At 60.2% G+C, this 12,373-nt stretch overlaps 2 protein-coding genes across 2 annotated transcripts; both read left to right on the forward strand.

The window, feature by feature from the left end:
- The first annotated feature begins 146 nt into the window (after nucleotides 1–146).
- On the forward strand, nucleotides 147–2,168 carry TPGS1 (tubulin polyglutamylase complex subunit 1). Its single transcript, XM_064175042.1, has 2 exons — nucleotides 147–543; nucleotides 697–2,168. The coding sequence occupies exons 1-2, from the start codon at nucleotides 218–220 to the stop codon at nucleotides 1,226–1,228; spliced, it is 858 nt and encodes a 285-aa protein (XP_064031112.1). The 5' UTR covers nucleotides 147–217; the 3' UTR covers nucleotides 1,229–2,168.
- An 881-nt stretch (nucleotides 2,169–3,049) lies between these two features.
- Nucleotides 3,050–10,457, forward strand: CDC34 (cell division cycle 34, ubiqiutin conjugating enzyme). Its single transcript, XM_064174995.1, has 5 exons — nucleotides 3,050–3,354; nucleotides 6,454–6,540; nucleotides 7,895–7,992; nucleotides 8,283–8,417; nucleotides 9,565–10,457. Exons 1-5 carry the CDS (start codon nucleotides 3,178–3,180, stop codon nucleotides 9,773–9,775), a joined length of 708 nt encoding a protein of 235 aa, XP_064031065.1. The 5' UTR covers nucleotides 3,050–3,177; the 3' UTR covers nucleotides 9,776–10,457.
- Nucleotides 10,458–12,373: the final 1,916 nt, after the last annotated feature.

Raw genomic sequence — 12,373 nt, forward strand, 5'->3', positions numbered from 1 at the left:
CCCGGAGCAGCGATGGCGACCGGAGCGGCTTCTTTGCCCACACTCAAAATGGCGACCGGCGGTCTCGCCCAATGGCAGCGCGCTCTGCTGCCTTCCCGCCCGCCGATTGGCTAACCGTGTGCAAAATGGCGGCGCGGGCCCCGCCCTCGTCCCCGCCCCTCCCCGGGCGGAAGCGCAGTAGCATGGCCGGAAGCAGCCTTCGCCGCCCGCAGTCGAGATGGCGGCGTGCGAGAGGCGGCGGGCGGCTGCCGCCCCGGCCGCTGCTCCGGCGGCAAGCAGCGGACTGACGGAGCCGGCTGGGGCGGCGAGCGGCGGGCTAGGGAGCGAGGCGGAGTTCCTGCTGCGGGCTGGCGTCACTGCCATGGTGCGAGAGGCGCTGCTGAAGGTGCTGGAGGCGCGGCCCGAGGAGCCGGTCTCCTTCCTGGCTGACTACTTCGAGCGGCTGGTGTTGGGCAGCGCCGAGGCCGCCGCGGAGCCCCCGGGGCAGCCGCAGCGCCTGGCCCGGGCGCTGTGGTACGTGCGGCTGGCTCATCACTCCCACAGGTGCGGGCGGCAGGAGGGCGGAGGAGGACGGGTGGCGGCGGCGGCCTACAGCTCCCGGTGTGCCCCGCACCGGCGGCCAGGGCGTGCCGGGAGCTGTAGTGCGGGGCGGGAGTGCTGAGGCCGCGGGTCTGTGTCTGTGCCATGTCGCGACAGGACAGCTTTCGACAGCAACGCCGGCGCGGCCTACGAGGTGCTGGGTGCCGGCGGGCGGCGGCGGCGGGCGGGCGTGGACGGGCGGCTGTACAGCGAGCTGCTGCGGCGCATCTGCCAGCACGGGGCCGCGCCGGCGGAGGCGGCGGCCGCGCTGCTGGGCCGCGTCCGCTGCCGCGACCACGAGGCCGTCCCCTTCGACGTGTTCCGTTACGGCGTCCTGACCTGCTTCGTGCTGCTGGAGTTCGCGGCCAAGGCGGACGCGCTCTACGGCGTCCTGGACGGTGGCTCCGGTGCTGCGGACGGCAGGGTGTGCCGGGCCGTGCTGCGGGCGCTGGAGGATGCCCTGCGCGTCAGCCACTTCTCCATCCCCAGCCGCTACCTGGAAGCGGGCTCCAAACTGCGGCCGGACGGCCTGGCCCTAGCCATGGACCAGGCGCTGCAGGAGAGGAAGGTTGGCCCCTCCATGAGCAGGGAGGAGTTCCTGAGTAAAGCTACTGCCCTCTTTGTGGCGAAAGTGAAGCCTGTTGAGTAACACTCGGGTGGCAGCAATGCTGGCTGTGTCTGCATCCACCTCTTTGCAGGGCTGTTCATGCTAAGGAGGCTCCAGACCCTGGTGCCAAGCTGGACAGCAGGCACAGGGACTGCTTGTGCCTGTCTGAAAGCCCAGCTCTGCCTGACAGAAGATTTTCACCCCCTTCCTTATTCAGTCATGACAGGTGCTGGATGTATCCCTGTCCTCTGTGCCTCTGCCAGCTGTGGCTCCTCTGATCCAGCTGGCACTAGTAAATCTTTTTTAGGTGTTACCTGAGGATTTGGAAGGAGGCCTGTGAGCTGCAGGGCAGTGTTACTCATTAAAAACGAGCCAGAACAAAGCAAACACAGGGCTAGACCTGCAGACAGCTCACAGTTTTGCCCTAGCCCTCACAGTGTCGTGTTTTGCAGCTTTGTTTCTGGGTTTGGGTTTGTTTTGCACTTAACTGAGAAGCAAAGGGTGCTGCTTCCCTGCCTCACAGGCTGCTGTAAGGCTTTGCAGGTAAATGTGGGGCTGCTCCTGGAGGTGAGATGAAGCATTAAGTTGAATGTGTTAAACGCACAGCAGATGAGGACTGTTGGGCAGCAAACCTCACCAGGCTGAGGTGAGCAGAGAGCTTTTGGCTCTGCCAGCAGCTGAAGCCATGTGGCAGTGAGCTGCTGTTTACTCAACCGCCCCTGGCTGCTGCGGTTTGGACTCTGACGAGCAAAGCTCTGACCTGGGCAATGACTTCATCCACAAAGCTGCAGACATGATCTGGGACACGAAATTCTGGGTCAAGACCAGACAAACCCTGATCCCTGAGGTCACAGTTTGCTGTTGAACAGAGATGCCTGTTGAATCATGTGCTATTTATTTGAACTTGTCTGTGTTGGTTTATACTGTGTCTGTTGGTTTACTGTAAGACATTAAAGCTTTCTATGTTTGTTTTTTTTTTTAAGTGGCCTGTTTCTTTGCTGGCTTCAAGGGTTGATGCCTGAAGCAGGCACCCAGCTGAAGGTACAGGAGTTGTGGTTGCTAAGAGAAAAAGCAGCTCGGAGTGGGGAGTGCCCTTTGTGCTCTGGGATGTTTGGTTGGTTCTGTTAAACGGATGGGGTTGTTTTGATCCCTGCAGGCAGGAGGGGCTGCACCTGGAGCCGGTTTGGGTGGCTCCTCGACGAGGTGACAGGGATGTGACACAAAGGGAAGTGGGAGCTGATGATGCTGGAAAGATCTCTGCCGTGCCGGTGGCTGCCTCTGCTTGAATTCCAGACAGTGCTTTATGAAACGCTGTAAAATAATTACCTAGGCATGGTAATTGTGCTAAGTGCTTCCTGCTGACTTGATGGCCATCACTTGCTGCGGTCTGGACCACTCCGTGCACGCCGAACACTGACTGGAGCCAGCAGGGCTGCAGGAAGCACTGGCAGGAGGGGTGGGATTTAATGTGCCGGGGAGGCTCCTGGGAATGAGGCTGCGCTGAGGCCTGAATGGGGAAGTAGCTGCACTCCGAGGCCACCCTCGGTGGGTTTTTGCTAGGTGCCAAGCCTGGCGGCGCTACCGTCGGCAGCCAGAGGTACGGACGCAAGCTGCCGGAGCAGCCCCGGTGCGGCCCCACCGCGCCCCGGAGGAACGGGGCAGAGCCTGCGCGAAGGAGCCTCTGCCCCGCCCCCTGCTCAGCGACGCTCTGTGATAGGCAGAGAACAACTCGAGGGCGGGACCTGCCCCTCTGCCCCACCCCCCTGCCAACAGCGCGCTCTGATAGGCCAGCGGCGCCTCTGTGGGTGGAGCCTGCCCTGGCCCCGCCCCGCGCGGGCGGACTACAGCTCCCGCCGTGCCCCGCGCGCTGCGCTCGGAGCGGCTGCGAGCAGCCGGACCCGGACCCGCCGCCCGCCGCCCCCCGCCCCGCAGCGGCCGCCGCGTCTACGCCAGCGCCCGGCTTCACTCGCGGCCTACTCCGGCTTCTCGCCATGGCGCGGCCCCTTGTGCCCAGCTCGCAGAAGGCGTTGCTGCTGGAGCTGAAAGGGCTGCAGGAGGAGCCCGTAGAAGGGTTCCGGGTCAACTTGGTAGATGAGGGGGACCTCTACAACTGGGAGGTGGCCATCTTCGGCCCCCCGAACACCTACTATGAGGGCGGGTACTTCAAGGTGAGGGGCTGGGGGCAGTAGGGGGATGGGCTGTGTCGGGAGGACCGATGTCTCGAGAGAGGCGAAGCTCTCATGGGGTGGGGGGGGGCTCGGAGGGTGGAGGTGTGTGCTTGGAAACGGGGTTTAGGAAGGACAGAAAGCAGCGTAGGTGATATTGGGGGGTGGACGCGGGTGGGAGGATGCCTCGGGAAGTGATTTTGGAAGGGGGAGAGACGGCAGGAGAGCAGAGAGCCCCTGGGAGGGGGCTGTGGAGTGAGAGAGAGGAGATCTTGGGAGTCGAATCGATGCGGATACTGGGAGTGGGCGTGACAAGATTGTTGCTGGGTATGAGGGGGCGATGAGGGCCAGGGAGACCTGGGTCTGTAGGTGGATACCTTGGGTTCACCGGGGCTTTGGGAGCTGGAGTGTTTGCCAGGAGGAGCCAGAGTGAAGAAGGGAGTCTATGTGCAGATGGCTGCTGCCAAACTAGGCAAGGGTTCCCGTAGCTGGAAGGGGAAACTAATGCCTCCGAGGGCTTTTTCCTCCTTCCTGAAGGGGATCTGGGGCATCTCTACCAAACTAGAGGGAGCAAGGCAAAGAGCACTCCTGTGCAGGCACAGACAGCTCGGGCTGAGCAAGCAGCAGCTCGAACTGGGTGGGGATCAGGTGTTGTGCTTTTGTGCGGGGAGGGGAGAAGGTGTGCGGCCTGCCTGCGCAGTGCCTGCCGAGAGGATGTGGATCAGCTCTTCCTAGGGGGTTGTGCAACCGCTCTAGCTGTTTTCTTCCTCTTTCTCATCCTCCCTCCTCCACTACGAGTAATTCTGTCGCCATCCTGTTGCTGGAAGGGTGGGGATGCACTCGTGGTGAGTCAGCCCGAGGGTCAGCTGTGCCCCAGGAACTGGGAGGTTTGTTTTGCTCGTGGAGCAGAGGGGTAGGCAAGTTCGATGCTTCAGAGGCAAGTTTTATCTCTTCACTGAAACGTAGCTTTCTTTCCATGCCCTCTTTTGGCTCTGGGCCCTTTGAACTCTTACCCTGGCAGCTGCTCACGCTCCTGTTTGTGTGCGAGAGCTTCCAGACCCAACGCAGTTGGTTGGCTGTGGATAAGAGGAGAAGGAGCTGAGTCCTCTCCAGCTCGTGATAACACCTCCCTGTTTGTGTCCAGCAAAGCAGGGCTGCTTCCCAAGCCCCCTTCGGGATTGCTTTGCCTCTGGCTGGTTTTGTTCTGCTCCCCTCTGGCACAACAAAGAGGATTATTCTGCCAAGTTCAGCTGTTTGGCCAGAGCCCAGCGCAGGCTGTGTGTTGCTCTGCGTTTCTGGGCTGCCTGAAGCTCCACCAAACACGCCCCAGCCGCTGCCGTGCTGCTGCTTCTCCCCACCCCTTGTCCTGCACCGCAGAACCCGGCAGGGTCAGACAAAGGGACAGCTGGGAGGCAAACAGGGGATAATGGGCGCAGGGATGGACCTGCTGCGCTCAGGGGCTGCTTTTTGGGCTTACTTGGAATAGGTTGCCCAGGGAGGTGGTGGAGTCCCCATCCCTGGAGGTGTTTCTGGTTCCTGAGGAGGTGGTTTAATGGCTATGGTGGTCTTAGGTTGGCCTCAGTGGTCTTAGAAGCCTTTTCCAATCCAAACAACTCTTATATAAGACTCACCAGCTTGTACCAGGGCCAGCAGGGCGGAGAGCAGAGGGGTTGGAGCCCAGGATGGAGTTGTGTTGGTCAGGGCAGTGCAGAGGGGGGGAGGGGGCAGATGTCTGTTTCCCTTCTACACTGATCTTTTAACGGCTGCTGGCTGACGACTGCCGTTGGCAGCATCACCTATTGTCGAGGCTGTAATTCCAGAAGCATCCCAAGCCTCGTTTGCACTTACCCTCTTGAATGAGGCCCATGCCAGGCTCGTTCCAGGGTAAACAGCGATCCTGGGTCAGTGCTGGGCAGAGCTGGGTTAGTTCTTGCTGTTGCTTCACGGATCCAACGTCTCAGGTCTCATGTGCACCACCCCAGAGAGCAAGAAATGCTCAGGGAGTTGCTGTGGGCTTTAAGTGTTCGTTTCTTTGCCTGTTTTTCTGCCTGTTGGTGTTTTTCACAAGCACAAAATGCATCAGGTTGGAAGGGACCCTCAGAGGTCATTTTGCCCAACCTCCACCCCCTCCCCTCCCCAGGAGCAGTGGCTGAGTCTCCATCTGCAAGTTTGCTTTCCAGAGCCTGGAAACATCCAAAAGCTTGGAGCAGTCTTGCCAGGTGGTGCAGTGACCCAGGGAGAAGCTGCCCCTGCCCTCTCAGGGTGCCAGTGGGCTCGGGGCAGCAGCTCTTGGTGCAGGTGGTGGGGATGTTGCTCTGTGCTGCCTCAGGCTTTGCCTCCTCGCTCGGTGGTCGTGAGTGAGTCTGACTTTTTGCCCTGCCTTAGCACCTCGGGTTTTATGTGCCAGGGGTGGGCCCAGTTGTGGCTGCTGGAGCCCAGCCTGTGGTGTGCTCTTCATCTGCTTTTATTTTTAGCACCTGGGCTGGGTGCTGCAGCCACTTTGGGCTCAGGCTCTTGCTGGAATGGGCTATTTTTAGAGGGGCAGGGTGTGAACAGCAGCACCCAGCACCTGATGCTTCCTTGCCCGGGAGCTCTGCAGAGTAAACAGCCTCCTCTTGGGTGGTGCAACCCTCCTGTGTGCCCAGCAGCAGCGCCAGGGATGACCCTGGGCTCATTTGGTTTGTTTGAGCCTGTGGCTTGAGCTGGGGCCCCCAGCCCTGGCTGCCCTCTCGCTCGGTCCTTGCCCCACTGCTCTTTGCCACCCTGGAGCAAGCCAGCCCTTGGCTTTGTCACACTGTGCCATCGGTGCCAAGGTGGGAGGTGTGTGCTGGGCCAGCACCACGAGCTCCCTCTGAGGAGGGAGAGCAGTGGGTTAACACGGGTGGGCACAGGGGGAGGGTTTGGCACAGGTGGGTGGGGGTGAAGGAGCTGCTGCAGGTAGCAGATCACTGCCTCCACCTTCCCCTGCCCAGTGCCCGCTGGGGTCCTGCCTGTGGAGCTGGCTGGCACCGAGGCTGTGTCTGCAGGAGCACAGCTGGGCTTGGCAGAGGAGAGCTGTGCTCCCCCTCTCGGTGCTCACACCTCCTTGTTGCTCCCTTGCAGGCTCGGCTCCGGTTCCCCATCGATTATCCCTATTCTCCTCCTGCCTTTAGGTTCTTAACCAAGATGTGGCACCCCAATATCTACGAGGTGGGTCACCTGGGACAGCACAGGGCATCTTGGGCAGAGGGCAGGGCACGTGTCTGGATGAGAATGCCAGCCTTTGTCTGGCCTTGGAAACTCTGTGCCTTCAGCGTTCCCTGCCTGGCACTGGGAATGCAGCTAACAAGCTTGGGACAGTCAGGATCCTGTCCTGGAGTGGCTTCCAGGCCAGCCAGGCCCTCAGGCTCCCACGCTTGGCTAGCAGGATGCCACACTCCTGCCAAGGACAGGTGCCAGGCGAGTGATGTGCATGGCCCTGGGCTGTGTGCTTGCCAGGATTGCGGCCTGGGGACCTGTGGGGCTGTGCTGGGTGGCACTGGGAGGGCTGCACTGAGTGGGGGGGGTGTGGGGTATGGTTAGGCAGCCTCACATGCACTGTGCTGGAGTTTGGGGGGAGGCTTATCCAGGCCCTGAGGCTGCAGGCAGTGTAGTGGGGACCTCCACTTCTGCTGTCCCTTCCTAGAGACTGAAGGAATGGGCTGGGAGTTTGTCACCTGGCTAAAGGCAAAGTGAAAACAGGGCTTTGGAGGAGATCTTAGAGCAGCAACCTTCCAGTACCTGAAAAGGGCCTACAAGAAAGCTGGGGAGGGACTTGAGAGTGATGAGAGGGAATGGATTGATGCTCAGAATCAGAGAATGGTTTAGGTTGGAAGGGAGCTCAAAGCTCAGTCAGTTCCAATCCCTCCTGCCATAGGCAGGGACACCTCCCACTAGAACAGGTCGCCCAAGGCCTCATCCAGCCTGGTGCTGAACACCTCCAGGAAGGTTGTGGAGCACAGAAGCACAGAATGGGATCAAAGATCACATTGGGTGCTTCTGTGCTCCACAACCTCCCTGGGCAGCCTGTGCCAGTGTCTCACCACCCTCGCTGCCAAGAACTTCTTCCTAACATCCAGTTTCAATCTCCCCTCTGCCACTTCAAACCCATTCCTCCTGCTCCTGCCTTTACAAGACCTTGTCAATAGTCCCTACCCAGCCTTGCTGGAGGCCCCTTCAGATGCTGGAGGTGAACAGATTTTAGACTGAAGATTAGAAAGGAAATCTTTCCAGTGAGGGTGGTGAGACTCTGGACCAAGCTGCCCAGGGAGGTTGTGGCTGCCCACTCCATGGAGGTCTTCAGGGTCAGGTTGGATGAGACCTTGAGCAACCTGGGCTGATGGGAAGTGTCCCTGCCCCTGGCATTGGAGTTGGCACTGGATGATCGCCAAAGTCCTTCCCAATCCAACCTATTCTATGAGGCTGTGAAAAGCAAGCAAGGTGCTGGAGGAGAGGACCCAGCTGCTGCTGAAAACATGCTGAGGGCAGCAGCTCCTAAGGACCCTGGTGCCACTTGTACTTTCAGACTGGTGATGTCTGCATCTCCATCCTGCACCCACCCGTGGACGACCCACAGAGCGGGGAGCTGCCCTCCGAGCGGTGGAACCCCACCCAGAACGTGCGGTGAGGGCTGCGTGGGCTGGAGGGGGAGGGAGGGCTGCAGGCAGAGTAGCTCCTTGGGGAGCTGGGATGGGGAAGGTGGGGAGATGAGGACTGTCTTCTGCTCCTGAAGCCCGTGGAGGATGCCTGGAGGCTGTGGCAAGGCTCTTGGGCTTGGCCGAAGAGCAGTCGGAGCTGGCGTGGGAACGTGCGAGCGCAGCGAGTTGTGTGACGCCAAAGCTGCTGGCGTGGCTGGGAGCTGGGCAGCTGCTGCCTCACCTTGGCCCTCACCTGCTTGTGTTTATGCACCCCAGGACCATTCTCCTGAGTGTGATCTCACTGCTGAATGAACCCAACACCTTCTCTCCAGCCAACGTGGATGCCTCCGTGATGTACCGCAAGTGGAAGGAGAGCAAAGGGAAGGACCGAGAGTACACAGACATCATCAGGTGTGTGCTGGAGAGGCCTTCAGCTGCCTCTCAGCCTGGCTTTGGGGTGCAGCTTGCCTGGGTTGTGCTCCCAGCTGATGCCCTGACCCCTGTTTGGCTCTGGAGCTGAAGATGTATCTGTGATTCTGTAAATGGAAGAATGCTTTTGTTGGTGGAGGAATCTAAGCCACAGCTTTTGGTACTCTAACTCTGCTGTGCCATCTAATGCCTAGAGGAGAGGAGACTCAGGGAGGACCTTTTCACACTCTACAACTACCTGAAGGGAAGTTGTAGTAAAGTGGGAGTTGGACTCTTCTCCCAGGCAAGTTACTGTGTACAGTTCTGGAGCCACCAACACAAGCAGGACATGGAACTGTTGGAGCCAGTCCAGAGGAGGCCACCAAGATGCTGAGAGGGCTGCAGCAGCTCTGCTCTGAGCACAGGCTGAGAGAGTTGGGGCTCTGCAGCACCCCCAGCTCCCTCTCTGCCTGGCTGCTCTCAGCCACTCTGGCCCCAGCCTGTAGTGCTGCTTGGGGTTGTTGTGGCCAAAGTGTAGAACCCTGCCCTTGGCCTTGTTCAGTCTCATCCCATTGGCCTCTGCCCACCCATCCAGCCTGGCCAGGTCCCTCTGCAGGTCTCTCCACCATACCTATGGCTCCCATGCTACAGCCTCAGGGAGAAACTGCACTGCCGACTAAGACAGGACAGACCATCCCGAGGAGGGCAGGCTGTACTCACCCTATCCCTCCAGCCAGCAGAGCTCCTGAGAGCTGTAGATAGCAGAGGTGGTCAGCTGCCATCTCTAAAGGTAGGCACCCTCACAGTGGGCTGGCACGGGTTGGGCTGGCCAGGCTGGATGTGTCCAGAACCCTGTGATGTGTGCCCAGTGCACCCCAGAATTCTGAACCAGGGAGAACCAAACTCCTCCTTTATTTTGGCATCTGTTCCATCCCATCTTTCCCTACTGCTCACCTGCATACCTGCAAGCCCTGCTCCTCCCCACCCCGCCCCCGGATCTTATCTTTAGTGACCTGGTGCTTATCGGCTTGTTGTAACTTCTGCTCACGCCCAAACCGACTCCTCCCTCTTACAGACACCCGCTGCAGGGGCTGATGCTGGCTGCACCGCGCAGGGCTCCAGCCTCACCTCCTCCTCTCTCCCCCTGCAGGAAGCAAGTCCTGGGCACAAAGGTGGACGCCGAGCGGGATGGTGTGAAGGTCCCCACCACTCTGGCGGAGTACTGCGTGAAAACCAAGACTCCAGCCCCAGATGAGGGCTCAGACCTCTTCTACGATGACTACTACGAAGATGACGAGATGGAGGAGGAGGCAGAGAGCTGTTATGGTGATGAGGACGACTCTGGCAACGAGGAATCCTGATGGGCCCTCTGGCATGGCAAAACTTTGCTTACAAACTACTGAATTTTACCTCAACTAGGACAAACTGGTTTGAATTTAGGATCTGTCAGCCCTGAAATTAACTCTCTACCTCGCAGGGAGATTGTTCTGCTGTTGCAAAGGAAATCCCACCACTCTTTGTAGGAGAAGCAAAAAAAAAGCCCAAGGCAAAAATAAATCCTATTTTATAAAGCTCCTGGGCACAGGGTGGGGAGGGAGGGGAGAAGTCGTGTTTGGGGTATCCATGAGTCCACTGAATTTGGGGAGCTGGTGGCTCTGCCTAGGTGAGGATGAGGAGTGATGACAGAACTGCTGCTGGCTGCCCATCGTTTGGGCATGCTGCCCTGCATGGAAGGTGCAGTCTGGGGCAGCTGTGGAGTTGTGGGAGCTTTCTGCAGCCTTTGGGGTGTTGGAATCCCAAGGGAGCCTTCTACTGCCCTTCCTGCGATGCTGGAGCTGTGTCCACAGTGAGTGGAGAAGGGCTGGGACGTGGGGGAAGGGCCAAGAGAGGAGGCAGGATGTGCCTGGCAGCCACTGGGGTACTGCAGGGCTTGGGGGTGGGCTGTTTGTAGTTTTTAACCAGCTGGGGGGGTTGGGGTAGTGCTGCTGAGTCTTTCTGCTTCTGTTTTCCTGAAAACTATTTAATAAAGTACTTGGAGGAGCAGCTCTGTGGTGTGTGAGTGAGGCTCTGCCCCAGCCTGTGCCCAGGCTCCGAGGGCTTTCTGTATCAGCTGTGGACCAGCTCCTGCCCTGCAGCTCCAGATGGGGACAAGCTCTGTCAGGGCTGGGGGGCTGTAGGGTGGCCTTGGGTCTCACAGGGAACTCTCTTTCCTCCCCCTTCAAGCTGGTAATGCAGGCAGGAGTGTCTGGGCTGGGTTGCCTTTGGCCTGGAGAGCATCTCTGCCCTTCCCAGCTTTCACTGCCTCTTCCTGGAGCCAGGGCCAAGGTCTCTGCCTGGGCAGGACACTGGGCTCTGCTGAGCCCTCATAACACTCCAGCTCTGCACTGAGAAGTATTTTCCCTCTTGCCCCGAGCCCAGCTGCACCGTACAGGCATCTGTGCCCACAGCAAACCTGCCCAGGCAGCACCTGGCTGCAGAGAGCTGTAGCCAATGGGTGCCTGATGGGTGCCCAGGGCCTAGTGGTTGCTCTCGTGTGGGTGCAACTGGGTGTGCCCTGAGCCCCAGGCCAGGGCTGGCTGGAACATGTGAGCTGCTCAGGCTGTGATGAACTTCCAGCTGCCTGCTCCAGCCAAGGGGCATTGCCAGTCCCTTGGTCTGATTCTGCTGGACTGGGGAGGTCAGCTCTGCTGGGGCTGTGGCAGGGATGAGCCCTTGGCAAACTGCCTGCTGAAGGCTCTATGTGACCCTTGCAGGGCTCCTGCAGCTTGGGCAAAGCTCTTCTGAGGGCTAATGATGAACATTCCCCCCCACCTCCTGCAGGAGCCATGCGAAGGATCAGGGTTTGAGTGACACCTTTGCCCACACGTGGCACACACATGTGCTTCGTGGCCCCAGGAAATAAGGCTAGAAGGTGAAGAGGATTATTGTCACTTTATTCAGGCCTGGCAAACGGCGTCCAAGGTCACCCAGCCAGCTGCTGGCTCTAAGTCAGACCCCTCTCTGTCCTAGGGGACTGCTCCATGCACCCACGGCAGCTTTTCCCACCCGGGCTGCAAGGACCTGCAGCCAGAACGGCGATGTCCCTGGCTCCTTGCAGCTGGTGACCTTCCTCGTTGCCCCGAGGATGCTGCTGCAGGTGACAGGGTGCCAGATGGCACCGTGAGTGACCCTGCTGTGCCCAGGGTGGCCCTAACATCGGCCCTGCAGAACTGGGCAGCTAGGCAGGACGTGCTGGGGCCAGGCACGGTGCTAGGTGGGGAAAGAAAGGCTTCAGGAGCCAGCAGATCCCTGCGGAGAGCAGGGGGAGCACGGCGGGGGCTTGGCACCACCAGCCCCATTGTTTCGGCTCTTCCTGCCCCTTTGCCCAGCGCCCCCCGGCTGTGAGTGCTCCACCTCGCTCCCAGGGCTGAGTCAGCTGCCGAGATGGGGAAGAGCTGCGGGGAGAGCCACTGCCCTGCGGAGGCTTCTCTGCTCCACCTGCCCCGGGGCCAAAGAGCCCACCCGTGCTCGGCCTTCGCCTGCCCTGGCCCCTCGGCGTTATCAGACAGCTCCAGCTGGGCTGGCAACTCGAGGTCCAACATTCCCTGACCTCACGGAGGCCGAAATCCTGGGTTCGGGCCCTTTACCCTCACCACAGGCACCCGGACCCGGGCTGTGGGGCGGCAGCGTGCGGGGCCGCCGCCGGTTGGCCCTGGCACGGTCCCCGCTGTTGTTTCCAGGAGCCATTGTCTTGGCCTCCCTCCCCGCGCCGCGGAAGCGCCGTCCAGTTCCCTTCCCACGCGTCCCGCTGTGGGGACGCAGGTGCCTCCGGGTGACCTCCCTCCGGGCCAGAGCCTCCGGTACAACCGTGGCCGGGTTCAGGAGACGTCGGGTGGGCCCTGCCTGGGAACCTGCCAGGAGCTAAGAAACACCTGGAGGCTTCCCCATGCCTCTGCCCACCATGGGCCGCGGGAGGCTGA

The sequence above is a fragment of the Pogoniulus pusillus genome, chromosome 41 (assembly GCF_015220805.1).
Source record: "Pogoniulus pusillus isolate bPogPus1 chromosome 41, bPogPus1.pri, whole genome shotgun sequence".
Classification (NCBI taxonomy): domain Eukaryota; kingdom Metazoa; phylum Chordata; class Aves; order Piciformes; family Lybiidae; genus Pogoniulus; species Pogoniulus pusillus.

Bases quoted from the DNA above. Each gene is read 5' to 3' on its own strand.
- TPGS1 (XM_064175042.1), top strand. From the start codon at position 218: ATGGCGGCGTGCGAGAGGCGGCGGGCGGCTGCCGCCCCGGCCGCTGCT. The intron at 544-696 runs GTGCGGGCGGCA...ATGTCGCGACAG, and splicing joins CTGGCTCATCACTCCCACAG to GACAGCTTTCGACAGCAACG.
- CDC34 (XM_064174995.1), top strand. From the start codon at position 3,178: ATGGCGCGGCCCCTTGTGCCCAGCTCGCAGAAGGCGTTGCTGCTGGAG. The intron at 3,355-6,453 runs GTGAGGGGCTGG...GCTCCCTTGCAG, and splicing joins ATGAGGGCGGGTACTTCAAG to GCTCGGCTCCGGTTCCCCAT. The intron at 7,993-8,282 runs GTGAGGGCTGCG...TATGCACCCCAG, and splicing joins AACCCCACCCAGAACGTGCG to GACCATTCTCCTGAGTGTGA.